This window comes from Cavia porcellus, unplaced genomic scaffold (assembly GCF_034190915.1).
Source record: "Cavia porcellus strain 051 isolate PalLab524CR breed Dunkin Hartley unplaced genomic scaffold, mCavPor4.1 scaffold_1, whole genome shotgun sequence".
In the NCBI taxonomy this organism is placed as follows: Eukaryota; Metazoa; Chordata; class Mammalia; order Rodentia; family Caviidae; genus Cavia; species Cavia porcellus.
In genome coordinates, this window is record NW_026947484.1 from 192,633,309 (window position 1) to 192,657,362 (window position 24,054).

At 50.8% G+C, this 24,054-nt stretch overlaps 2 protein-coding genes and 1 long non-coding RNA gene across 6 annotated transcripts; 2 read left to right on the forward strand and 1 right to left on the reverse strand.

The window, feature by feature from the left end:
- The first annotated feature begins 1,566 nt into the window (after positions 1–1,566).
- On the forward strand, positions 1,567–8,781 carry Tpm2 (tropomyosin 2). Of its 4 annotated transcripts, none has more exons than XM_003470857.4 (9): positions 1,567–1,837; positions 2,132–2,257; positions 5,026–5,159; positions 5,258–5,375; positions 5,461–5,531; positions 5,633–5,708; positions 6,211–6,273; positions 6,427–6,496; positions 8,627–8,781. In XM_003470857.4, the coding sequence occupies exons 1-9, from the start codon at positions 1,724–1,726 to the stop codon at positions 8,707–8,709; spliced, it is 855 nt and encodes a 284-aa protein (XP_003470905.1). In that variant the 5' UTR covers positions 1,567–1,723; the 3' UTR covers positions 8,710–8,781. The 4 variants fall into 4 exon arrangements, with proteins under 4 accessions (XP_003470905.1, XP_003470904.1, XP_003470906.1 ...); XM_003470856.5 differs by lacking the exon at positions 5,633–5,708 and adding an exon at positions 5,957–6,032 and having other exon boundaries at positions 1,570–1,837; XM_003470858.5 differs by lacking the exon at positions 8,627–8,781 and adding an exon at positions 7,560–7,872 and having other exon boundaries at positions 1,572–1,837.
- Ca9 (carbonic anhydrase 9) lies at positions 8,478–17,002 on the reverse strand. The gene is made up of 11 exons (XM_013153429.3): positions 16,541–17,002; positions 15,492–15,521; positions 15,111–15,281; positions 14,835–14,977; positions 14,661–14,753; positions 13,477–13,543; positions 11,252–11,409; positions 10,931–11,066; positions 10,777–10,803; positions 10,374–10,455; positions 8,478–10,245 (listed from the first exon to the last, which is right to left on the reverse strand). Exons 1-11 carry the CDS (start codon positions 16,860–16,862, stop codon positions 10,185–10,187), a joined length of 1,290 nt encoding a protein of 429 aa, XP_013008883.1. The 5' UTR covers positions 16,863–17,002; the 3' UTR covers positions 8,478–10,184.
- Positions 14,010–17,688, forward strand: LOC134470646 (uncharacterized). The gene is made up of 4 exons (XR_010039652.1): positions 14,010–14,175; positions 14,268–15,316; positions 16,649–16,752; positions 17,593–17,688. It is a non-coding gene; the product is annotated as an uncharacterized LOC134470646 (long non-coding RNA).
- The last annotated feature ends 6,366 nt before the right edge of the window (positions 17,689–24,054 follow it).

The window sequence follows — 24,054 nt, forward strand, 5'->3', positions numbered from 1 at the left end:
TGGACTTTCTTAAATCTTCAAAGCAGGAGGGTGCTTTCCTCCCTTCCCTGAAGGGCTCTGGAGGATTTCAGATCTTATTCTCACCAATTTTTTACAAACACCTTTGATAATGTCGAAAGCAAGTTAAATGAATAAATGAATTAGGGAACCAGATAACGCAAGTCTCAGGACGTTTAATGGAGCTGTGCGTGCAAATCAAGCCCAGAGCCGATTTCGCCTAGTTTGTGGGACTAGTGTGTAGGGCGCAGAACTCCAGGACTCAGTGGACGAGGAAAGCGCTCTAACGGGAAGGAGTCTTAACCCACCTCACCACCCCGCATCTAGGAGGCCGCTGCGCGGATGAGGAACCTTCGTCTTTCTCCAAGTCTGAGGTTGCACCCCCGCTGCTCTGGAGCGAGCACTGCAGGACTGGTCGGAGCTGGCCCGCGCCTCCAGGGGCGCCCTTTCGCACCCGCCCAGCTCGCACCCCACCCAGGTGAACGCCAGAGCAAACGGCCTGCGCTCCGCCCCCGCCGCGCCGCGCCGCCCCGCGTAGACACAGGCTGCCTCCCCGCCCCGCCCCGTCCCGCCCCGTCCTGCGTAGACTCTGGCTGTCCCCAGCCCCCACCCCGTCTTGCATAGACGCAGGCTGCCCCCAGTTCCCACCCCGTCCCGCATAGACGCAGACTGCCTCCCCACCGCGCCCCGCCCCGTCCCGTCCCGCGTAGACGCCGGCCGCTCCCTGCCGCTCGCACGCCCCGCAGCCCCGTCTCTCTTGGGCCTCGCCTCGTCCCGCCCAGCTCCGCCTTCCCACGGGGAAACAGCCCAAAAAAGGGCAGAAAAGAAATTTCGGCGTAAAGTTGGCCCACTAGGGAAGAGAGCGGGGTCCGCTGGGAGAGGGAGGGGCGCGTCCCGGGTGGGAGGGGGCGGGGCGGGCGCCCTGTCCCGGCCGCGGCCGCGTGGAAACTATGCGGGACACGTGGGGGCGGGGCCGGGCGCCGGGGGATGGGGGTGGGGGTGGGGGTGGGCCACGCTCCACTTCTGCAGAAGCGACCTCTGGCCCCCTTCTGCCTCAGTTTCCCTGAGCTCTGCTGCCACAGCCAGCATGTGAGTAACGCAAGCCTGCAGTCTGGGACTCGAGGTAAACTAAGTCACTCGAGGCGCACAGGCGCCCCGCCTCCCTAAAGACATTTAATCCGGGGGGGATTTACAGGAAACTTCTAAATTAGGGGCAGCGGCTGCCACAGCTGAAGGGGGGAGGCACGCGGGTCCCTGTGCCTGGGCAGCTGCCGTGAGCTCACGCCCTGAAATAGCCCCAGGAGCCCCAGGTGCAGCTGCCGCTGAGCCTCGCTGTCACTCAGCACGCGGAGCCCCCAGCCCCAGGGCCCCCGGCCCCCTGCAGCGCCAAGGCCCCGGCAGCCCCAAAGCCGGTGCTGTGAGGTCCCCCCCCCCACGGCCCCGCGGGAGGGGGACCGGGAGGGAGGCGGACCCAGGGCGTGGGCGCGGGGCCGGCCGCGCCCCCCGGCCGGGCTGTCCTCCTGCCCCTACAAGGTTTGGGCCGCGGTGGGGGAGGGTCCTGCTCGCCAGCTCCGCCCGGTCCCTCCCAGCCTTTTAGGCCTCCGCGCGCCTGGGACATCCCAGAGCTGCCAGGTCCTTCTCAGCTGGGACCCGCGCTCCATTCTTCGAAGCCAGCCTCGGCACCCCATCCTCACCTCCTGCCAGCCGGCCCACCTCCACCGCAGCCATGGACGCCATCAAGAAGAAGATGCAGATGCTGAAGCTGGACAAGGAGAATGCCATCGACCGTGCCGAGCAGGCCGAAGCTGACAAGAAGCAAGCGGAGGACCGCTGCAAACAGGTGGGGGCCCAGAGCCTGGGGCAGCCTCCCCAAGGTGGAGTGAGCCCTTCCACTGGGCCCTTTCCCACCAAGTGTGAGGGCCTTGCTTTAACCAGACCCTCAGGGAACTAGCAGGGCCCACATTCTTCATCTCAGCCACCCCAGCCTGGGGAGCCCAGGTCGCCCCGATTTCCATTCCTGCCCTTGCAGGGCAGTACTGGATCCTGGCCCTGGGGCTTGACATCCACTCTCTACTCTTGCTGGCTTCCCCCAGCACCCCTCACTGAACTATGCCCTCCCTCACCTCTCCCCCAGCTGGAGGAAGAGCAGCAGGGCCTTCAGAAGAAGCTGAAGGGGACTGAGGACGAGGTGGAAAAGTATTCTGAAGCAGTGAAAGATGCTCAGGAGAAACTGGAGCAGGCTGAAAAGAAGGCCACCGATGTGAGTGTGGACTTGGGGGACTTGGGAGGTTGTTAGTGCACTGGTGAGAGGCCCTAGGCCTCATGGGGATGAAGGCATAAAGGGAACTTAGATCTCCCCAGTACCAGGACAGAATTCCTCTCCTTAGCCCTGGCTAGGGCTAGTTTACACGAATAATCCAAGACTGTGGGTAAATCAAAACCACCTACCATTTCCCTCCAGGATTTAGCCTAACAATTCCACTTGGTTCCAGCTCTTAGAATGTACAGTGATCAAGCAGTGAGTCATTGTGGGGGTGGGGGGTGAGAATTTACATCCATCTCAATCCTCCCTGGACACTACTGCTGCAGGGGGGAGGGGTGGTGCTAGAGGGCAGGAGGAAGGAGACTGACCCAAACTTGGGCCCTGACTTGATTTATTCCCCTAAGGGCCATTAGAAATTCCCTGGCCTTGACCTCTGGCTTCAGCAGCCCTGCTGTGCCCTGTGGCCACAGCTCAGGTTCTCCCTGCTCTCATTTACCCTCATTAAGCTGTCAGCTCCAGGCCAGGGGCAGAGGGACAGGGCCACAAATGCCACAGTAGCCACCTTGGCAGGATCTGCTCCCTCTCAGATTTCTCTCCTTGCCTCACACCCTAACCAGATTTCCCCATTTCTTGCCATTCCCAGCCCCCACCCTATGGTAGGAGACTGTCTTTATGACTTTGGATATGGTGCTTTCAGATTCTCTGCCTTCCACCCAGGATACTTTTTAACACGTAAGATGGTCCTGTGGTTAGAGCGTATGTGAGGACTCACTTAAACCGTGGTCTGAACCTCAGCGATGGCATCCCTGTTTGTGTTGACCATTCTCTAGGTTCCTTAATCCCTGAGGGTTGGGCTTCTTTGACCTCAGATTTGGGTTCTCTACCAGCCCTGGCACTGGGGAGGGAACTGACCTGCAGCTGCCAGCAAAGAGACCCTGGGCATCTGACACTCTATAAATAACCAAGGCCCAGTGCAGCTGGAGGCAGGACTAGAAACCCAAGGAGCTGAGTGGGGGCTTAAGGCATAGGGACAGAGCTGGAGAAGCTGCCAGAAGTAGACAGGAAATGCTGCCTAAACTTACTGAGTGACCTTGAGAACAGCAGTGAACTTACCTCAGTTTCTCCTCTCTTGCTTCCCTTTAGTCCAGTGTGTACAGTAGTACCTATCCTGTGCTTAAAGAGTAACCAGGATCCATAGCTTCAAAGAGCTTGAAGAACAGGAAATGGCAAATGTTAGCCTCATGATGAGGACCCCAAGACTTCCCAAACTGTAGTCGTTTATATGACCCCACAAAGATAGTTTGCCTTTTACAGAGTCTCATCTTTCTAAAGTAGTCCTCCAGTGTCTCTCAGAGTTGTTCTTCTCAACACAGTGCTGTTCGCAGAATCTTTCCACACTGAGTCACTGGGCCTAGTGCCCATGACATGCTCTTGCCATTCGAGGTGGCCAAGCTCCAGGTGCCTTCAGCACCTGGCCGACAAGCTGTAATTCACCATCTATATATGGAACTGTGTTTTCCTGCCCTGCAGTGTCACCCAGGTCCTGGTTTTCTTCCTCTGTCCTCGTGTGATCAGTGTGTCCCAGTGTTCCCTACAGAATGTTTTGCTATTTCCCTAATTTGGTGTGTTATCAGAATTGTTCAGATTTAAAAAAAAAAAGAAGATTCCCAAGCCCTTACACTGGAGATCTCACGTCAGTGGATTTAAATCTGTTTAGTTTTATGAGCCTCTCAGATGGCTCTGTTGATTATTTTTTTTAATATGCTGGGAAACAAAAGAAGGCTCTGTTGATTATTAGAAGCACTGAATTGTCTTTGAATTGTCCTGTAAATTAGGATTATTAAGTCAGATTTAGAGAAAAGGAGCCTCATGTGCCAAGATCACACGAGTGATGAGTGGCTGAACCATGGCCCAGGATAATAGTCTGCTCAGGCCCTGTGCTCTTGCCACCAGACTGCATCTCTGCTCTCATTTTCCTTTAGGGGACCCTGATTTGCTTAGTTCCTTTATGGGCAGGTCATTTTTATCTCTTTCTCCATATCCTCAGTTTTTGTGGATCCTCTTGAAAACCTCCAAGATTTTGCTTCCCCAGCATAAGGCAGGCTAGTGGTGGTGAACCTGTGCAGAGCACCCTCTGGTGGCATGCGAGTCGAGTATGTAAGTTTTTCTAAACTAAAACCTCAGTATTCAGGTTTAATTGCAGTGTTGGTACTTTGTGATAAATAAGTGGGTTTTTGGTTGCAGTTTGGGCACTCAGTCTCTAAAAGTTCACCATCACTGGCCTAAGCTGTCTCCTATGAGCAACGCTGGTTTGCCGCCTGAGTCCCTTGCTGGGAGTCTCCCTGGCACCTGATGACATCAGCTTGATGTTGTGATTGGCTGTTTTTACTCACAGTGGAGTCTGGTTGGCCTGATTATTCCCCAGCCCCTTACTTGGACCAGGCTCTGCCATGGAGAATCAGGACTACCTCAGACATGTTCTCAGCGTTTAGGATGCTCCTAAAGGGGATAGAGGGGTAACCGTTGGAAGACTAACCATGCATAGTGCCAGAAGGGTGTGGCACCAGGGAAGCGGAGCTTGTGAAGAAGTGCATGTGCTTGGCTAGAGCACAGAATCTAAGCAGAAAATGGTCAGTTGAAAGAAAAAACATTGAATATTAAAAACCAGGACACCTAGTTTCTTAGAAGAATCTTAGCCATACTCTGAAGCCCCTTCTCATTCAAGCCAGACAAAGTCTTTCTGACCTCTGACCTCTGGCCCATAGGCTGAGGCCGATGTAGCCTCCCTGAACCGCCGCATTCAGCTGGTAGAGGAAGAGCTGGACCGTGCCCAGGAACGCCTTGCTACGGCCCTGCAAAAGCTGGAGGAGGCCGAGAAGGCAGCTGATGAGAGCGAGAGGTGGGCAGGGGGCCAGGGCAAGGGGTAGGCAGGGTGGGAGCAGGAGCTTGGCTTTGCTGTGGTGACCTCTCATACTTGTCCCTCTTTCTGCCTGTCAGAGGAATGAAGGTGATTGAGAACAGGGCCATGAAGGATGAGGAGAAGATGGAGCTACAAGAGATGCAGCTGAAGGAGGCCAAGCACATTGCTGAGGACTCAGACCGCAAATATGAGGAGGTAACGGCCCTGTCTCACTTCCTTCCTGCTCCCAAGCCTCACACCCTCAGTCACCACTGATGTCCTCTCTCCCGCTTCCTTCCAGGTGGCCAGGAAGCTGGTGATTCTAGAGGGAGAGCTGGAGCGCTCAGAAGAGAGAGCTGAGGTAGCCGAGAGGTAAGGGTCCTCTGGGGTGGCTTGCATGAGGGAAGGCAGTTTCCAAGGCCCATGGCTACAGGGACAGGTCCTGTCATCTGACCTCTGCCTGCTGCCCCCAGCCGAGCCAGGCAGCTGGAGGAGGAACTTCGAACCATGGACCAGGCCCTCAAGTCCCTGATGGCCTCAGAGGAGGAGGTAGTCACCTCTCCGCACCTTTCTGGGCCACGGTGCCTTTTCTCAGCTCACCTCCCCCTCAGTTTCAGCATCTCAGGCTGCTCTCTGTCTCCTGCCAGGGTCGGGGAGGGCCTGGGGCTTTTGACCTCTGCCTGCTGTCACGCTTATCACTTTGCTCTTCTCTTCTCTCCTCCGCCCTCCCCACTGTACCATCCCCACTCTCTCTCCTCACTGTGTCCTCACACCCACCCTGCCACACACCCCTGCAGTAAATGTGGGGACCTAGAGGAGGAGCTGAAAATTGTTACCAACAACTTGAAATCCCTGGAGGCCCAAGCAGACAAGGTAGCGGGGGTAGAAGGGCAGTGAGGACGGGGTCCTACAGGGGAGGGAGGTGAGGGCCAGGCAGGGAGGGCTGGGCGATCCACGGAGGAGGCAAGGTCAGCAGGGGTCGAGGGTCTCAGTGGAGAAGTGGAGGATTCAGGCAAGGGATTTACTGATGGTCTGTGTATGTCCCTAAAAGTATTCCACCAAAGAGGACAAATACGAAGAGGAGATCAAACTGCTAGAGGAGAAGCTGAAGGAGGTGAGAGCTCTCTTCCAGTTCCCAGGCTGCCCTCAAGCCACCCTTGTTCCCACCAGACTGTGGCTGGGAATTGTGGGGGTCAGGTGACTTCACTGAGGCTCTCTGGGTGGCCCTGATTCCTTGTTATGTCTCCCAACCCATTTTTATTCCCAGGCTGAGACTCGAGCAGAGTTTGCTGAAAGATCCGTAGCAAAGTTGGAGAAAACCATTGATGACCTGGAAGGTAAAAAGTGTGCCCCTGTCACATCTTCACACCCCACAGAATCTGCCACTGGTAAACTGGAGTCGGTGCACCCCGAACTCCACAAGCTCTGGTGGCTGTCCATCAACTCCAGTGCATCTCAGACCTCAGAACACAGGAGAATCACCTGAGTTATAAGAACAGGCTCTTGGGGAAGGGTAGAGCTCATTGGTAGAGAACAAGAGACTCTGAGTTTTAAAAAAAGTCCCAACTTCCTGGGCTCTACCCAGCATAATAACTGACTTGGGGTAATAAATCTGTTCTACCCAGCTCCCTGCCAATGCTGATGATGCTGGCCTTCAGATCAGTGCTTGGTATAGCACTGACTTAACAGAAGCTTTCTCCCAGTGCAACACAACAGAATCATCACAGAAACTTTTTTTTTTTTTTTTTATTGGTACTGGGGATCAAACTCACGACCGCCGGCTTGCAAGGCAGGTGCTTATGCCGCTGAGCTAAACCCCCAGCCCCGAAACTTCTTTATTGAATAGTTACTCTATTTACTGTCTGCTACTGTGTGACTACGTTAATAGACGATAACATTTTCCACCAAGCTACATTTGGGGGAAACAAACATGCAGATATTTGCTCTCTGTGGTCCTCGGTGTTATCAGCAGTGTTGTTGTACCTAAGGTCGCCTTTTCTTTCCGCCTTTTCCATAGCACTTTAATGCTTAGGATTCCTACATCTCTTGCTTCTGGCCTTCTGTCAAGCACTAAATTTATCTTCACTTTTGGACTTTAGACCTTTCTGGTCAAGTTAGCCTCCCTTCCCCTGGAGCCTGTCTGGAGCACGGTGCCCACAGGATTCTGGGAGAAGCAGATACTCTGAGGGGGGAAAAGTTGTACAGAGAAAGACAAAAGAGACAGGGGAAGAAAAAGGGAAGAAGGGAGTCATGGCAGCTGTCTGGCCTGTTCTCTGACTTTCCTCACGCAGTCTACCTTGCTCTGATTCTTTTTTCTTTCATCACCATCCCTCTTTCCTCTCCTTTTCCCCGCAATCCCTCTCCCCACACCCCCACCTCGCTCCCCCTCGGCCACTCCAGATGAGGTCTATGCACAGAAGATGAAGTACAAGGCTATCAGTGAGGAGCTGGACAACGCACTCAACGACATCACCTCCCTCTGAGCCCGCACCAGTGTGGCCGCCTCTTATCTCTTCCTCTTTCCATTCTCTGGGAAAGGGGCAGGCAGGAGGGCGAGACCTGGCGGCACTGCCCAGCCAGGCTGGCTCAGCCTAGGGAGAGCCGCTGTCACTCCCACCACCCACCCCGGCACTGGCTTCATCTTTCTCCACCCACTGCCCCTTCCACCTGCTGCCCTCTCCACTCTCTGCTGCTTAATAAACTCTGAACTCGGTCTCCATGCTGTTTTCCTGCCCCCCAAGAGAACACTTCCTCCCTGCCGCATTGCACTGGTTCACTCCCGAGACCTTGGCTCTTCCTGATGCCCCCCCACACCAAGCCACCCCCGACATGCTGGCCCCCACCAAGACCCCTCTGCATGGCACTGCCAGTCTGTCGCTGTCTGACTCACTGCTGCATGTGGGCATGCGTGACCCTGTTGAGCGCTCTGGTCACTGACCCTGGAGGACCTAGCTGGGGGTCTGGTGTGTAACAAAGACTGGAAGGGAAACAGGATGACAAAGCACAAGGGAGGGGCAGGGGTGTCGAGAAGGAGCAGAAGGAAGCTTGGGAAAGCGCTGGATGTCAGCAGCAGGGCCTCTCCTGCCCCTGCAGGTCTGTCTTCTGCCTCCGTTCTGTCCGGCCTTCACCTTTTCTGGCTCAGCTTTTTGTCTTTCCTTCCTTTTCCAACTTTCCTAACCCTTCTAGAGAAGGAGGATAAATTGCTTTATGGTGTAGGCCTCCCCACCCCCCACACGTGACCCCCAAGGCCTTAACGAACCATCCATCTCTGTCCTGGTCCATCTGTCCCTTTGTTACTGCCCGTGCTGTCTCCTGAGGCCTGTGTCCCTCCTGGCCCATGCTGTTTCCATGTTGCTGTCCCCTGTCCATGCCTTCTTGTGTCTTCCCTGAGTCCCTCGTTCCCGTGCCCCTCCCTTGCTGCTTTTTCCTGTGTCCCCTCCCCGCCTCACCTGCTGCTTCCCTCACAGAGACCTTGGCCAGTGCCAAGGAGGAGAATGTGGAGATTCACCAGACCCTGGACCAGACTCTGCTGGAGCTCAACAACCTGTGAGGGCTGCCTGACTGCCCCCAGCCGGGGTATAGTTGCTGCCCCAACACAATAAAGCTGATGTTACATCCGGGGGCCCTTTAAGCCTTTCTTTGGTTGCCAGTGGAATTGGAAGGACCCCTTCTGAGATGGGACTCTCAGTGAACCCCACCAGGCTTAGTGATGGTGAGTTTGAAGAGGCAACGTGAAGCAGAGAAGCTTGAATGGGCTGGGGAATGTTCTGGCTTTTAGTCTGCAAGGCAGCGGAGCTGCCATCTGCAGCACTGCCCTATTCAGCAGGCAGAGGGGCCCAGCATTACATGCTAAAGGCAAAAGTGCAGGCAGAGACAGATTTCCCTCTAACAGGGTCAGAGCCTCAGTGTGATTTTAAATCTAGCATCTGTAGCCTTCCCAACACCACACCACATACACAGTCACTGTAACAGTACCTGCCACACCGCCGCCTCCTGGAAAGCTGTGGTGAGCAGAATAATACCTGTCCTCTGTAAATGTCCACATTCTAATCCTGTTTGTCTCTGACTGCAAAGGACCTGAGGTGGGGAGATTATCCTAGGCTGCTGGCAGGCCCATGTAGTCCCAAGGGTCCTTACAAGTAGGAGGCCGGAAGGTCAAAGGTGAGAGGGGTAAACGGAGGCAAGACTGCAGTGGTGAGAAAGGGACCTCCAGGGGTGCAGGTAGCTTCTGAGATCTGAAAAAGGCAAGGAAGTGCTCTGCCTCGAGAGTCCTGACCAGCCCACTGACAGCCCTTCAGCTCAACCAGCACTGCGGGTGTATTTGCATTACTACTGAGCAGTGACTTGTTACAGTTGCAAAAGGGATATTAGAGTTCCAGTTAAAATGTAACCAGTCCTGATTTGAGAAACAAAGGTGACTTACACATATTTTACTAGAATTATTTATTTAGGCACTGGAGATTAAACCCATGGCCTTTGCACTGAGCAATCTCCTAATTCTTTAAAATTAAAAAAAAATTTTTTTTGTACTGGATATCAAACTCAGCCTCACATTTGCGGGGCAAGTGCTGTGCAGCTGAGCTAAATCTCCGGGTCTAAAAATACTTTAAAAAACAAAATTCAAGATAGGTTCTTTCTAAATTGCCTGGGCAAGGCTCAAACTTTCGATCCTCTTGCCTCGCTCAGCCTGAGGGTGCTGGGGTTACTGGCACACACCACCACACCTTGTTTAGAATGTTTAAAAAAAAAAATCTGGGGGCTGGGGATTTACCTCAGCGGCATAAGCACCTGCCTTGCAAGAGGCAGCCGTGAGTTCGATCCCCAGTACCGATAAAAAGCAAAAAGACCAAAAAAAAAGAAAATCTGGGAGTTCAGTTGAAACTTGCTTTTGCAATACAAGGTCCTATTGGAGTGGTTTAAAAGAACAAAAATGATGGAAAAACTGAAGGTTTAAAAGGAACTGTGTGATTGTGTGTCCCTCAGATTCCACTGGGTGGTTTCTCTGCACATGCGAGTTCTGAGTCTCTAGGCTCCAGTCTCCGCCATCTCTGCTGGGCTGTAGCTAACACCTTTTTGGGTCGCACTTCTGTGTTTATACAATAAGGAACTGGAGTCAGAAAACTGGCCGGGGTGACCTTGCTTATAATTTGCACGAAGCCAGGACTTCACAAAGCAGGTGGGTGGGGCTCTGGAGGGAGAGGGTCAGTACATTACCTGTGCTGCTGCCGCATCTGCACCAGGAAGGCAACGCTGGTGGCAGCAAAGAGAAGGCCAAAAACTAGGGCCAAGATGTCCCCTGGGAGGAAAGGGGTGGCCTCAGGGAGTGTCCCACAGGTCCCCTCAAGTCTGGGTACCCAGCCTTGCCCTGAGTTCTCAGGAGCCCCAGGGTTTCAGTTTCCGGAAGAGGCCAGCCCAAGGGGTGACATGGGGACTAAGATACCACTTTCCTTCCTCATGGCTAGATAAAGGGTTACTTGGGGAGGGGATGCTAGGTTTCTGGAGCTTCATTCTGATTAACTATCACATTGGGGACCACTGAGTTCTATAGAAAAAGGGTGCTAATCAGTCCTGGGGGCGGAGTGATGCTGAGGGTGTCTGACATCAGGGACAGACTCACCAGTGGCTAAGCAGGAGCTCATGTGGACTGAAGAGAAAAAGAAGACATTAGAGCCAAGGACTGGGATCACCAGTGGCAAAAAATAAATATGCAAAGAGGAGGGGCCTGTGGGGAGCGGGGACAAAGCAATCTAGGACTCCAGAGAGAGCTGCACCTGGCTCAGGGCTGCTGGGCACTTCAGCAGGGAAGGAGGCTTCAATCATTCTTCCGTTCAGAGGCTGTGTGGCTCGGAAATTCAACTGCAGCCGGGAATCGCCAGGGCCCCACAGGGAGCTAGAGAGGGTGTGGATCTAGGAATAGCAACAGGTGAGTACAGGTGGGCTCATGGCTTAAAAGGGAACCAAAGGGCCACAACTAGCATCTCAGGGCTTTGCTTCCACCTCCCTCACCCCTTCCATGAATTCTAGGTGATCTTAACTCATCCCAGATGTCCTACCCCTACACCCGCCAGGTTGACACCCTGGCCCAGCCTTACCTGCCTAGCACTTAACTTCACTGTCTGGTTGAACACAGTCCAGATGACCCCCTGTGTACATGGGGGGGTGGTCAGGGATCCCTCATATTGAAAGTAGCGGCTGAGATCAGAGGGCAGTAGGGCAGATACATCCAGTCCTGGGATCCAAGTCTCTGAGCCTGTGGAAAGGACCTGTGAGCCCAGCAAGACTGCTTTTTCTGGAAGCTCTGAGTATGGAGTATAGAGATTCAGTTTTTGCCTCCCAGAGCTGGTTTAACTGTCTGTGAACACTCCTTCACACAGTGTGGTCCCTTCCCCTTACTGTGGAAGATGCAGCTCCAAAGGAAGTGATCTGGACTTGGGGGAGACCTCAGAGTGAGGAAAGCATCCTTTAAATCCTCTCTCTGAGTCTTCACTCTTTTTACACAGCATCACAGTGTGCTGGGCCACTGAGTTAAGCCCAGAATTCGTTAACAAGGAAAACTGGGGTTAGGAATATTCAGTTCAATGGTAGAATACTTGCCTAGCAAGGCTTGAGGTCCTGGGTTTCATTCCAGCAAGTGGTAGGGGAAGAAAAATGGGTTGAAGGCTGGCTGTGGTGCACATGCCTGTGGCCCCAGCATTTGGGAGGCTAAGGCAGAAAGATGGCTGTGAGCTTATGGCCAGCGTGGGCTATAAAGTGAGTCTGAAGCCAGCCTGAGATGTGTAGTGAAACCTTGTCTCAAAAAAAAATTTTTTTTAAAAAACAGTTGAATAACTTACAAATACATTGGGGCTGGGGATTTAGCTCAGCGGCATAAGCGCCTGCCTTGCAAGTAGGCAGTTGTGAGTTTGATCCCTGGTACCAATAAAAACGAAAAAAAAAAAAAAAAAAAGAAACTTACAAATACATTTAATATTTGTAACTATAAAAAAAATTCCAAAGGCAAGAGCCAGGTGTGGCAGCACACACCTGTAATCCCAGCACTCCAGAGGCAGAGGAAGGAAAGTCTCTGAAGTTCAAGGCCAGCCTGGGCTACAAAGTGAGTTCAAGGTCAGCCAGAACTATATAGTGAAACCCTGCCTCAAAAAGACAGGAAAAAAAAAAAAAAAATCCAAAGGCAGAGTTCCCTTTGGTTTAGCAAAAAAAAAACCCTAAATAGCATAAGGTTTAAAATGACCAAGAGTACCAGGTATGGTGGCACACACCTATAATCTTAGTTTTCAGAAGGCCAAGGCAGGAAGAGCACAGAGAATTTTTTTTTTTTTTTTTTTTTTTTTGGCTTTTTCGTTTTTACTGGTACCAGGGATCGAACTCACGACTGCCTGCTTTCGAGGCAGGCGCTTATGCTGCTGAGCTAAATCCCCAGCCCCAGCACAGAGAATTTGAGGCCAGCCTGAGCTACATAGTAAGTTCAAGGCCAGCCTGCACTACAAAGTGAGGTCACAAAAAGGGAAAAACAAAACAAAACAAAAGACCCAGAGCAATTAAGATGGGAAAGATTTCCAACAAAAAAGTATTTGTCAATTTAAAATACTGATATTTATGAATAAGAAATAATTCTCAGAAAACACTGGGCTTGACACACCCAGTGCCAGAAGGTCCAAGCACACTTTTTGGTTCTGTGTGTGTGGTGTGTGTGTGTGTGTGGTGTGTGTGTGGGGTGTGTGTGGTGTGTGTGTGTGGTGTGTGTGTGTGTGTGTGTGTGGTGTGTGTGTGTGGTGTGTGTGGGGTGTGTGTGTGTGTGTGTGTGTGTGTGTGTGTGTGTGAAGTGCTGTGACTTTGGTTTCTCTTTAGTTTTGAACCATCAAGGCTGTAGGCAGTGGTGAGCTGGTGCCTGTTAGCCTGTAGTCCATTTCAGTTATTATCAAAATCAGGGACTATTGACAGCTCCGCCCACTTCCACCTCCACCTTGAGATCTGAGGCTCTTGAGGGCAAGTCTTTAGGCACTAGGGCATAGAACCATGATGGCAAAATGTAGAGATTAAGTGCCAAACTGCAACCCAAAGCCCACTTATTGGCACAGTGCCTGGCCAGTAAGCAGGAGGTCCTGAGTTTGATTCCTGGTTCCCAAAACAAAACAAAAAACAAAACCCACTTATTAATTGCAAAGTGCTAACACTACAATTAAACCTGCATACTGAGCTTTTAATTTTGAAAAAAACAACTCTACATTAACATCTTTTGTCTTAAAAGAAAATCACACACGTGCCATAGGTTCACCACCACTGGTACAGAAGACAGTGGCCAGATGGACAAACTGACCTTCCTCTGTGATCTCGTCCAGCCGTGACAGCAACTGCTCATAAGCACTGTTTTCTTCTGGGCCCTCCTGGGAAGGGGGAAAGAGAGGTGACAGTGCAAGACAGACTGCTGCCTGTGGCTGGAGGCCGGAATGTGGCGTGGATGTCCCACAGTCACCTCTGAAGATGCTGGAGGAACATAAACTTTGTTGCTCAGAGTCTGTTACCTTTGTTACTCTGTAAACTAACAAGCTTAGTAGACTGATTTTTGATGGCAAACTAGGGAAAGGAGAAGAGGAGGAGGAAGGAACTACTTTACTCGATACTAGGCCCTCAATGATCTGATTCTTTTAACTTTTATAGTCTTGATCATTGATACTATGGTGCCCCCACAAAAACCCATAGTATACTATATGTTTTTATGTTGCTTCTGCATTTAAACTCATGTTTTTGTCTTTGGGTTTTTTGTTTGTTTGTTTGTTTGTTTTGTTTTTTTAACCAAGAATTGAACTCTTGAACTTACCAGCCAAGCACTTCAGCCACTGAGCTAAATCCCCAGCCCCTGTGTTTTTGTTTTTGAAATAGGGTTTCACTACACAGTGCAGGCTGGCTTTGAACTCACTTTGTAGTCCAGGCTGGCCTCAAACCTACAGTGATCCTCCTGCCTCCTCAGCCAGCACATGGGTTTGACTCTGGAGCTGAGTCCTGACATATTTCTGAGGTACTTCTCTGAACTTTTGCTATGAGCTTGGCATTATTGAATGAGCTTAGCAAGTACCTAATCCATTCATTTACTGGCCTTGATCCGTTCAGGTCCAAAGAGATCACTGACCACTGCAACTCAAGGAGAAACACTGGGTCACAGGAGCAATTGAGAAGTTACTCCTCCTGATGTCCAGTTTCTGGCACTGCTATTCTCCGGATGAGCCCTGTTCTGAGTCCTTGTGCATTCTGTTCTCTTTGGATAGAATGTTTTTTTTTCCCACTAGTGAAGACTGCAAGTCTCTCTTCCTCTGAGACCACCATTTTCACTGCATCCTTCTATCTATCATGCCAGCTTCCTGTACTGGCTGTGAGTGCCTCAGAACCCCTTCTGTGGTCCAGTGTCTGGCTCGCTGTGAGTGTTGAATGAACTAGTGAATGGATGAAGACGAGGTTACACCGAATCCCTGGGGAAGCAGGGAATGGAGTGTTCAGGTCTGATACCTGCAGAAAGGCAGCCAACACAGCAAGGCCTCCTGGGCGTCCCAAGGCTGCCTCAACTTTGGAGAACGCTGTGTTGAGGTGAACCACGTGGATCTGGAGAGGATGCATGGGTCAGCGTGCGGCTTTATCTCTGGCTACACCCCTGTGGCCCTGCCCGGAGCACTGGGAGCTCACCTCCGCTGGAAAACGGTGGCCGTCAACAGTGTGCTCTGAGCCCGGGCGATCCGAAGTGCCCCAGTGCAGATGCAACTGCTGAGCTCGGTACTCCCGGCCGGGACCCAGAGCCATCTCTAGCCCGGGTGGCAGACTCAGCTGCACTACGTGGGGAGCGGCTCATTAGCAGTCCGCGCGCCACCCTGCGTGCCCACCTCTGCCCCTGGCACCACCGCGGCCGCCCCTCCCCAGACAGTCTAGGCTCTGGGCACAAGCTCTGAGCCCAGGCCCCCTCACCAGTGTGACCATTATTGCGCAGGCGCAGCTCCGGGCGAGGCTGAAGTTCAAAGCCCAGGAGCTGGACCGGCCCCAGGGCCTGGCGGAAGGCGGTGAGCTCGGGGCGAATGTCTACGGGGGACTGGAAGCGGCCGGCGCAGGCAGGGGACACCTGGGGCCAGGACGGGCTGCCTAGATGAGGGGGTGTGGTGAACAAGCCTAATAAGGTCTGGAGCTTTTAGCAAACCCACATTAAAAAAAAAAAAAACAGACAAACGAGGGGTGGAGTCAGGAGGCTTCGAGCGGGAACTGGAAACCAGGGTGGGCGGGGGCGGGAGCGCCCAGTAGCAGAGCTGGGACCGTGCGGGCCGAGTTGGGTCTGTCCAGGGCGGGGTGTCTTACCTCCGTAGCGCCAATGATCGTGACCATCCCCTGCGTGCGAAAGATGACCAGGTCAGTCTTTTTTTTTTTTTTTTTTTTTTTTTTGTTGTTGTCTTTTTTTGAGACAGTGTCTCGCTATGCAGTTCAGGCTGGCCTTGAGCTCACTTTGTAGCCCAGGCTGGTCTCGAACTCGCAACGATCCTCCTGCCTCAACCTCCCGAGTGCTGGGATTACAGGCGTGAGCCACCACGCCCGACCAGAGATCAGTCTTAGAGCCCAGGCTCTCTCCAGGGACGCGCGCGTGAGAGAGGGGTCCAGAGATCCCCTCTCACACGGAGTCTCGCAAACTCCTGTTTTACTGGGGCACAACCGGCGACGGAAATGCCTGGAGCAGGCCAGGTGCAAAGCACGGCGGACGGCAACCCGCAGAACCCCACAGCGGGGCGCACGGCGCTGCTGGCCCCGGACCTGCGGTGTGCAGCCGACTGCCCAGGCTCTGGGGAGCGAGTGGGTGCCTCAGTCTGCAAAATCCGCGGACGGCTTTCCTGTCCCCACTCATCTCCCTGTCTTTCTAGTGTCCACCTTCTTTCCCAGAGTTCTTGGCTTGGAAGTCAGGATCCCAGGGCCATCCGCCGGTGACCCCTTCCTCCTTGTCTCACTCTCCTTGCCGCAGACGAAGATGAGGCGACCTCCACAGGCGTTCGCTGCCCGTCCTCTAGTAGCCGCGCTCCTCCCCAGCCTTTTCCTTTTACGCTCTTTTTTCTCTCCCATGTCCTCTTTCTCCCTCTCGCTCTTTCCATCCACAGTATTCTTCTCTTGTCTCCTCCCTGCCCCTTTCCCAGTTCTTCTACTTGTCCCCCACCCCCCCCCCCGCCCCTTCCCTCCTGGCGTCTGTCTCCTGTGTGTGAAAGGCGGGAAGATTCTAATGGCCTGGGGCACCTGGAGGGGCCACTGTTAGAATACTGTGCATGCTCCTTCCCTGAAGGACCGACCACTTCCCGCACAAGGGTGTGAGAAGTGGAGGCAGGCGTGGACTTCTGGAGCCTAGTTGGGGAATGGTGACCACTTGCCTTTTTTGTCCTTGTGGCCACTACTCTGGTGTCCTTGAGTGTCCTCCGGAGACTTGACAGTGGATAGATCTTCTGACCTCAGGGAGTCCTCCTCCTCTCTTGGCTTAGGATGAATGTCAGGTGGATCCTCTTCACTGGGAAGCTCCTCCTCACGCAGAGGGTCATTTTCTCCAGATGAGTCTCCTTCCACGGAGGGATCCCCCTGCATCCAGGTCAGGCTCTGAGGATGGGAAGGCGCCAAGAGCAGCAGGAAAAGCAGCAGCTGCACAGTAGGGGCTGAAATCAACAGAGGGAGCCCGGGGCTGGAGCACAGGGAAGCCATGCGGCTGACTAGGCAGTCCCAAGACACGGTGTGCACGGGCTGTACGTGCAGCACCGCATTGGAAACAGGAGCAGGGCAGGGGAGGAGCAAGCCTTGAGGGGAGCTGCCTGACTCACAGAATGCCCTTTTGTAGCGGTGGAACCAAAGTCCCACTGGTCTGCCTGGCCCTGTGCCCCCTCCCCATATCAAGGCCTGGGTAGGGGTGGAGCGCGGGGCAGGTGTATGCGCAGGCAGCAGGTTATCAGGGTTACAGGCTCAGCGTGGCACCCACGGTACCACCTGGCACTGCATAGGCCCTCCCTGGCACCACCCAGCTGCTTGCCAGCCAGCTTCGGCAAACTCTGACCTGTGTCCCAGTCCCAGGCAAAGGACAGGAAAGACAGAGCTGGGACCCTGTGTCGTCGGCAGAGCAGAGCGAGCAGCCCCTGTGCTTTCCCCTTGCTCAGCCGAGGAGCAGGTAAAGGAAGGGGCGAGCTGCTGCGGGGGCCTGCAGGTGAGTGCGTGATGGATAGGCGAGGAGGAGGAGGCACACTGAGCATGAACAGAAGACCAAGCGTCTGTATCAGAGAGACTGATGGTTTTAAACTCAATTTATGTATTTTTCACCCTCTGACTCCCTGTTCAAAAACTTTTGCTGAAAAAATAATTAAGAAAAACACACAAAAAACCTCTTCTTACCCAAATTACTGCTTGCCAAAATTTGTCCATTTTTTCCCTTTTCATTTCCAAGTCCCCAAAAGCCGGTATAATTCCAGGACTTGGAAGGCTGAGGTGGGAAGATTCCAAGTTTGAGGAGACCCTGGCCTTGTCTAAAGGGAAAAAAAAAAGGCAATAAAACTTTATCTGAGAGACCTTTTCATTTTGTCTCCTCCTATTCTCCTCCATACTGTGATCTAAACAAATTTCCTTTTCTTTTTCATTTTTTTCAGAAAGGATCTCTATGTATTCCAGGCTGGCCTTGAACGCACAGTGATCCTCCTGCCTCAGCCTCCTGAGTGCTGAGATTACAGGTCTGTAGCACCACATCAGCTAAACCATTCCTTTTTGTAAACTTTTTTTGGGGGGCGAGGGGTTGGTGGTGTTGGGATCAAACCCAGAGCCTTATACATTCTAGGTAAGTGCTCTCCCACCTAGCTACACCCTTAATCACAAGCCATTCTTTTCTCCAAGCTTTTCATCATCTTTGCTAATCTAGTTTTCATTGCTTGAAATACCATCCTTTTTTGCATTCACTATGTGTTTAGAACCTATTGTATGTCAGGCTGAGACTAGTGGATGGATATGAATAAGCCAGATCTTGTCCTAAGGAGGTTTTGGTCCACTGAGTGAAGGCAAGTGGTATCATAGTGTGTTTAGGAATAGGCAGTTATTGTGCAGATAACAAAAGGCATTATGGTAGCCATTGTTGATTTCTGATTACCTTGTTTTAAAGTCCTGTATTGCTTTCATTGTTTTGTTTTGATTGGCTTTATTCTGCTGTACTTTGCTTAAAATTAAAAAAAAATGTTTGCGGAGCGAGATTAATTTTGACTCATTATTACAGAATTAGCCAAATTTGATCAGCACTTTTTTTTTTTTTTTTTGGTACCAGTAATCAAATTCATGACCTTGCACTTGCCAGACAGGCGTTTGTGCCACTGAGCTAAATCCCTGGCCCTTGATCAGAACTTTGAAGACAAAGTAAAAACAATGGTCCAATGGTAAAAACAATGAGAATGGTATTCTGGGAAAGAAAAATAGCAAATATTTTGAGCAGGAGTACAGAGTCTGGTTTTCATATCCACTCATATTTAGGACTAAGAAGAGCATGGATTGGCAGGGAGGATTAGAGGAGATGAGGGAGAAGAGTGAGATGCCCAGAACGGGCGGGAGGTCCCAGTCTGCCCAGGGAAGTAACATTTAGCTGAGCTTCCTCCAACCCTCCGGATAGTGCTCTAGGCCCTGGGGGTGCAGTGTGGAACGGAGAACTCTACTGTTCTCTAGCTCACATTCTAAACAGGCCCCTATGGCTTTGACAGGCCTCAGGAGAATGAGGCCATTTCCTGTCTGTACTGAAGGACTTCGAGTAGGCACCGGCAGTGTGACTGTGCTGCTGTCCTGAACTACTTGTACTGCTTGGCATACGGCCACAACTTCTAGCTTCACGGTGCCCGTCTGTCCCCACTCTCCCCAGTGATCCTTCCATCTAAATACCCGCAACTGAAGGGGCCCAGGACCCCACCTGAGTGCCTCAGCCAGCACCACTGTGATGGATCAGGGCTTGTGTACCCACTATGGTGTTAAATAGTTTCACTTTCTCCTTTGTGTAAGTGCCTTTTGTTTTCCCCTTCTAGTCTTCAGACTTAGCTCACAGGCTTTTTTCTTTTTGTACCAGGGATTGAACTCAAGACCTTGTTCTTTTTTTTTTTGTCTTTTTCCTTTTTATCCGTACCAGGAATCGAGCTCACGACTGCCTGCTTGCAAGGCAGATGCTTATGCCGCTGAGCTAAATCCCCAGCCTCAAAGGCCTTGTTCTTGATCAGCACTTTTTTTTTTTTTTGGTACCAGTAATCAAATTCATGACCTTGCACTTGCCAGGCAGGCACATTTGCCACTGAGCTAAATCCCCAGCCTATAGGCCATCTCTTTTAGAAAGACTTTTTTTTTTTTTAGTTTTTTGAGACGGAGTCTCACTGTGTAGTTTAGACTGGCCTTGAACTAACTGTGTAGTCCAGGCTGACCTTGAACTCAAGAATGCCCTCCTGCCTCAGCCTCCCCAGTGCTGGGATTGTAGGTGTGTGCCCCAACACCCAGTTTTAGAAAGGCTTTCTTAGGGCATCTTCTACACCAGTTGAGAGAGATCTATGGTGGTGTATTTGAACTACCACTGTTCTTTGATTGCCCTTGATCATAAACTCCACCATCTAACTCATATTAGGGTGATTTATGACATGTGTATCTGCCCTAATAGTCTTGAGCTCCATCAGGGCAGGGTCCACCACTGACAACATCCCCACCCGAAGAGGCAATTTTGAATCTTTAACTGATTCAGTATTTAGTTGAATCAGTCTTTCATTCAGCAGCTATTATAGCTCGTTTTCCCTATGCAGATCACAGGTGCTTAAGAAAAACAGAATGGACTAAGATGGGCTTTCTGGCCCCAGGGAGCTCCTACCAGTGACCTGGTGTCGAACTGCAACTGTCCTAGGGGCATGACATCACTACATAGCCCCCACCCCTGTTTTGTTTTGTTTTCTTATAGAGAGGCTCTCTCACAAGTCACTGAGTAGCCCAGGCTGGACTCACACTTGCAGTCCTTTTGCCTCAGCCTCCCAGAGTGCTAGGATTATAGGCATGTGTCACCATACCTAGTGTGACATCAAGTTTTTATGCCATTCTGAATTACCTGCCTTGTGTGAGTGACTGTCATATCATAGAACAAAATTTGTATGGTTGAATCACAGGTGTTCTCTAAGTGGTCAGATTAAGAGGTAATTAGTTAAAAAAAAAAAAAAGAGGTAATCAGTTAAAGATTCAAAATTGTCTCTTTGGTGGGGATGTAGTCAGTGGTGCAGCATTGCTCAGCATGCACAAGTGTGCACCAGTCTCCAGATTCAGTCCTCAGCAAAGTGCACACACACACACACATACACACACACATGCACGTGACTCTAGGTTGCCTTTTTTTAAAATTTAAGATTAAAAAGACACAGAAAAGAAAAACAAGCAATACAGACAAACACAAAAGGAGAAACTAAATACAATAACAGTATAGGTTTACAAGACAAGATAATAGGAATTTCACAATGATTGTAATATTGCTTATTGTTACCTTCAGGAGAGTTGCTTAGATTAACAAATAGAGACATGTAAGATTGATCTAAACCTATGAGTATTAACTGTTCTTTTCCAGTATCTAAGACAATTAGTAGTATAGTCAGTTTAGCTACCATATATATATATATACAAAAAATTTGTCTTTTTCCTTTCCTTCTTTCCTCATTTCCCTTATTCTAATTACTTTTCCTCTCTGAACAGTTTCTTACCCTTATACAATATTCATTGTAGATTTTGGAACATGTATAATTCAGTTTCTTACACTAGAGAGACAATACGGTATTTACACATGAGAGTTATTTATTACGTTGCCTTTCTTAATCCAAATTCCCCCTTGCTAGTTAGATCCAGCAACTCTCTGGTTTATTTTTGTTTGTTTGAGACTGGGTCTTGCTCTGTACCTCACGATGGCCTTGAACTCTGTATAACCCAGGCTGGCCTCAAACCCCCTGCCATTCTCTTAATTCAGCCTCCCAAGTGCCAGGATTACTGTGGTGTGATACTGTGCCTGGGTCAGCGTGTACTCTGGGCGGTCAGCTGTGCTGTCGGTCAGCACCTTGCTTGGACTCTGACGCATGGAGGGCACATGATAATACCTGCTTTGGATGGGCCTGTGCAAGACGAAGTGTGTGTTAGTCACTTTCTCCATCGTTGAGGCCCAACACCCAAAGCCACAATTTAAAGGAGAGGTTTGTTTTGGCTCAAGTTTCCGGCATATGCACCTGCTACAAGGCCAGACAGAGTGGGAAAGGAGAGCTGCTCACAGCAAGGTGGGCAGGAAGCAGAAAGAGTCCAGGGAAGAGCCCAGAAGGGACAGATAACCTGCTGGGTCACACCCGCAGCGACCACCTCTGCTGGGCAGGTCCTACCTCCTAACAGCAAGTCAGTTATAATGCCCCTATAATCCAGCCATCCTCCAAAGCTCCCAGCTGTGATTGCAGGGTTAAGAGAACATCTAGATAGAAACCATAACATTCTGCCTCTTGCCACCAAAAGACTTTATGCAAATTGCTGTTAGTCTATCTATGTTCATCAAAGGCCCAACAGTTTCAGCATTACTCAAAAGTCCAAGTCCCACATCTCAGATTCACAGAAAACTCTTAGCCATGAGCCCCTGTAAAAATCTAAAGAAAGTGAAACACTTCCAACATACTATGGCAAAGGGTAAATATTTCCATTCCAATAAGGAGATAGAACTCAATGAAGATAACAATATACAATGTATTTATTATTATTATTCTATTAGCCTGTTTTGAAGCTTTTTTCTCTAAAATAAAATTAAAAAGAATAAATTAAAAAGAAAGAAAAAGAAATTGTGGGACCAAACTGAGACCAAAACCTGGCATCACAAGACATTAAACTCTATAGTTTCATGTCCAGCAAGTCGTGGCCACGAAACGTGAGTGAGTGTGCCACCTTGCACAGGGCTTCTCTGGCTGTGTAAGGCAGCCTCTAGTCATTGTTTTTCTGTCTTTCTTTTTTTTTTTTTTTTTTTTTTTTGTCTTTTTCCTTTTTATTGGTACCAGGGATCGAACTCACGACTACCTGTTTGCAAGGCTGGCGCTTATGTCGCTGAGCTACATCCCCAGCCCCACTGCCTCTAGTCATGAGGGTCTTGTCTTCAGCCACTGAGGAACAGGTTTCTAACCCATGTTTCTGACTAGCCCAGGGCTGCAGAGAAGGGAGCTGTTCATTGGTGGGGTAGGAGGAGACACACCCTCTTCTCTGCAGTCATTGGCTGGGAAGAAAGACAGATTGGAGTCCTCCTGGGCTCCCCTGTCCCCACCCCCAGGCGGACTTGCAGTAGGCTGCTGCACCACCAGCATCAGAATTTCCCCAGGGCTGCCATAACAAATTACAAGGGTGGGGATTTAGCTCAGGGGCACAAGCACCTGCCTGGCAAGCAAGAGGTCATGGGTTTGATCCTGGTTTTACCACAAAGTGTCTTAAAACAACAGAAATAGGGCCATGTGTGATGGTGCAAGTCTGTAATCCCAGCACTTGGGAGAGGAGGCAGGAGGATCTCCCGAGTTCAAATCCAACCTGAGCTACATAGTGAGACTGTCTCAAAACACAAACAACAGAAATATACTTTCTCACAGTTACAGAAACCGGAAGTCTGAGATCTAGCTGTGGGTAGGGCCACACTCCATTATAGGGAAGAAAACTCTTTCCTTGCTTCTTCCAGAGTCTGGTGGCTCCTTCGCTTGTGGCTGTATGGCTGTAATGTCTGCCTCCTTCACATGGGATTTCCTTCTTGTCCCTGTATGTCTTCATGGGGTGTCTTTCTTTTTTCTTTCTTTTTCCTTTTGTGGTGCTGGGGATCAAACTCAGGGCCTTGTACATGGAAGGCAAGAGCTCTACCACTGAGCCACATCCCCAGGCCTTTTCTTTTTTTGAGATAAATTCTCACAATGCAGTTCAGGCTAGCCTTAAACTCACTTTGTTGCTCCAGCTGGTCTTGAATTTGCAATGATCCTCCTGCCTCAGCTCCCAAAGGCTGGGATTACAGGCATGAGCCACCACGCCCGTCTTTTGTTTTGTTTTTAAAACAGGGTTTTGCTATGTAGTTGTGGCAATCCTATTACATCAGTCCTCTGAGTGCTGGGATTACAGGTGTGTGCCACCATCCCGGCTCCATGGAGTATCTCTTATAGACATTTGTCATTGGATTTAAGGCCCACTGAGATAATCTAAGATCTCATATCAAGATCCTTCATTATCTCTGTAAATACCCTTCCCCACCATTGGCAGGCTCTAGGGGTTTGGATGGAGACATGGCCGTGTCTTACGGGGATAATATCACTTAGTCCATTAACAGTGCTGCAGAACTGAAATGGAGAAGCAGGATGTCTTTATGCACAGAATGTTCTCAGATGGATCTTCTCAGCATTGCCCTGTTCTTCCTCCAGAGTTGGGCAGTCCCAAGCTCCCACCCCCATCCCACTACCTGAGCTGTAGTTCCCACTCGCTGCCACTCACACACCGGCTCCGTAACTACACACACCCATCATCAGTGCTGCCCCAGGCTTTGTGCTTTCCTCTCTTTCCCCGGGGTTCACAGCGATACTGATTACTATGGGACTATCTTTCTTCTTACTTGAGCTATTAGACTGTTTCTCATGTTTTGAGACAGTATTAACCAATCCTCCCCCATCTGGTGTCACCAGTGCTCTTGGGATTTTAACCTAAGACAAGTCTGTCCAAACTCTCATTTTTCCGCCCTGGTGCAAGCCAGCCTTTTCCATTCTCAGAATTCTTAGAATGTCAGAGCTAGAGGGGGGCTTAGAACCCTGACAATCCCTTGGTTCTTGGCTTGGAGCCCAGATTCCTAAGAGTCGTAAATGCTCAAGACAGGGTCTAAAGTTTCCTCCCT

Excerpts from the sequence above, each read along its gene's own strand:
- Tpm2 (XM_003470857.4), top strand. The coding sequence starts at position 1,724 with ATGGACGCCATCAAGAAGAAGATGCAGATGCTGAAGCTGGACAAGGAG. Across the intron at positions 2,258-5,025 it reads CTGAAAAGAAGGCCACCGAT|GCTGAGGCCGATGTAGCCTC; the intron begins GTGAGTGTGGAC and ends TCTGGCCCATAG. Across the intron at positions 6,274-6,426 it reads TAGAGGAGAAGCTGAAGGAG|GCTGAGACTCGAGCAGAGTT; the intron begins GTGAGAGCTCTC and ends TTTTATTCCCAG.
- Ca9 (XM_013153429.3), bottom strand. The coding sequence starts at position 16,862 with ATGGCTTCCCTGTGCTCCAGCCCCGGGCTCCCTCTGTTGATTTCAGCC. Across the intron at positions 13,544-14,660 it reads TGTTGGCTGCCTTTCTGCAG|GAGGGCCCAGAAGAAAACAG; the intron begins GTATCAGACCTG and ends CCCCCTTCCCAG. Across the intron at positions 10,804-10,930 it reads GCCCAGCAGCCCTGAGCCAG|TCCACATGAGCTCCTGCTTA; the intron begins GTGCAGCTCTCT and ends TTTTCTCTTCAG.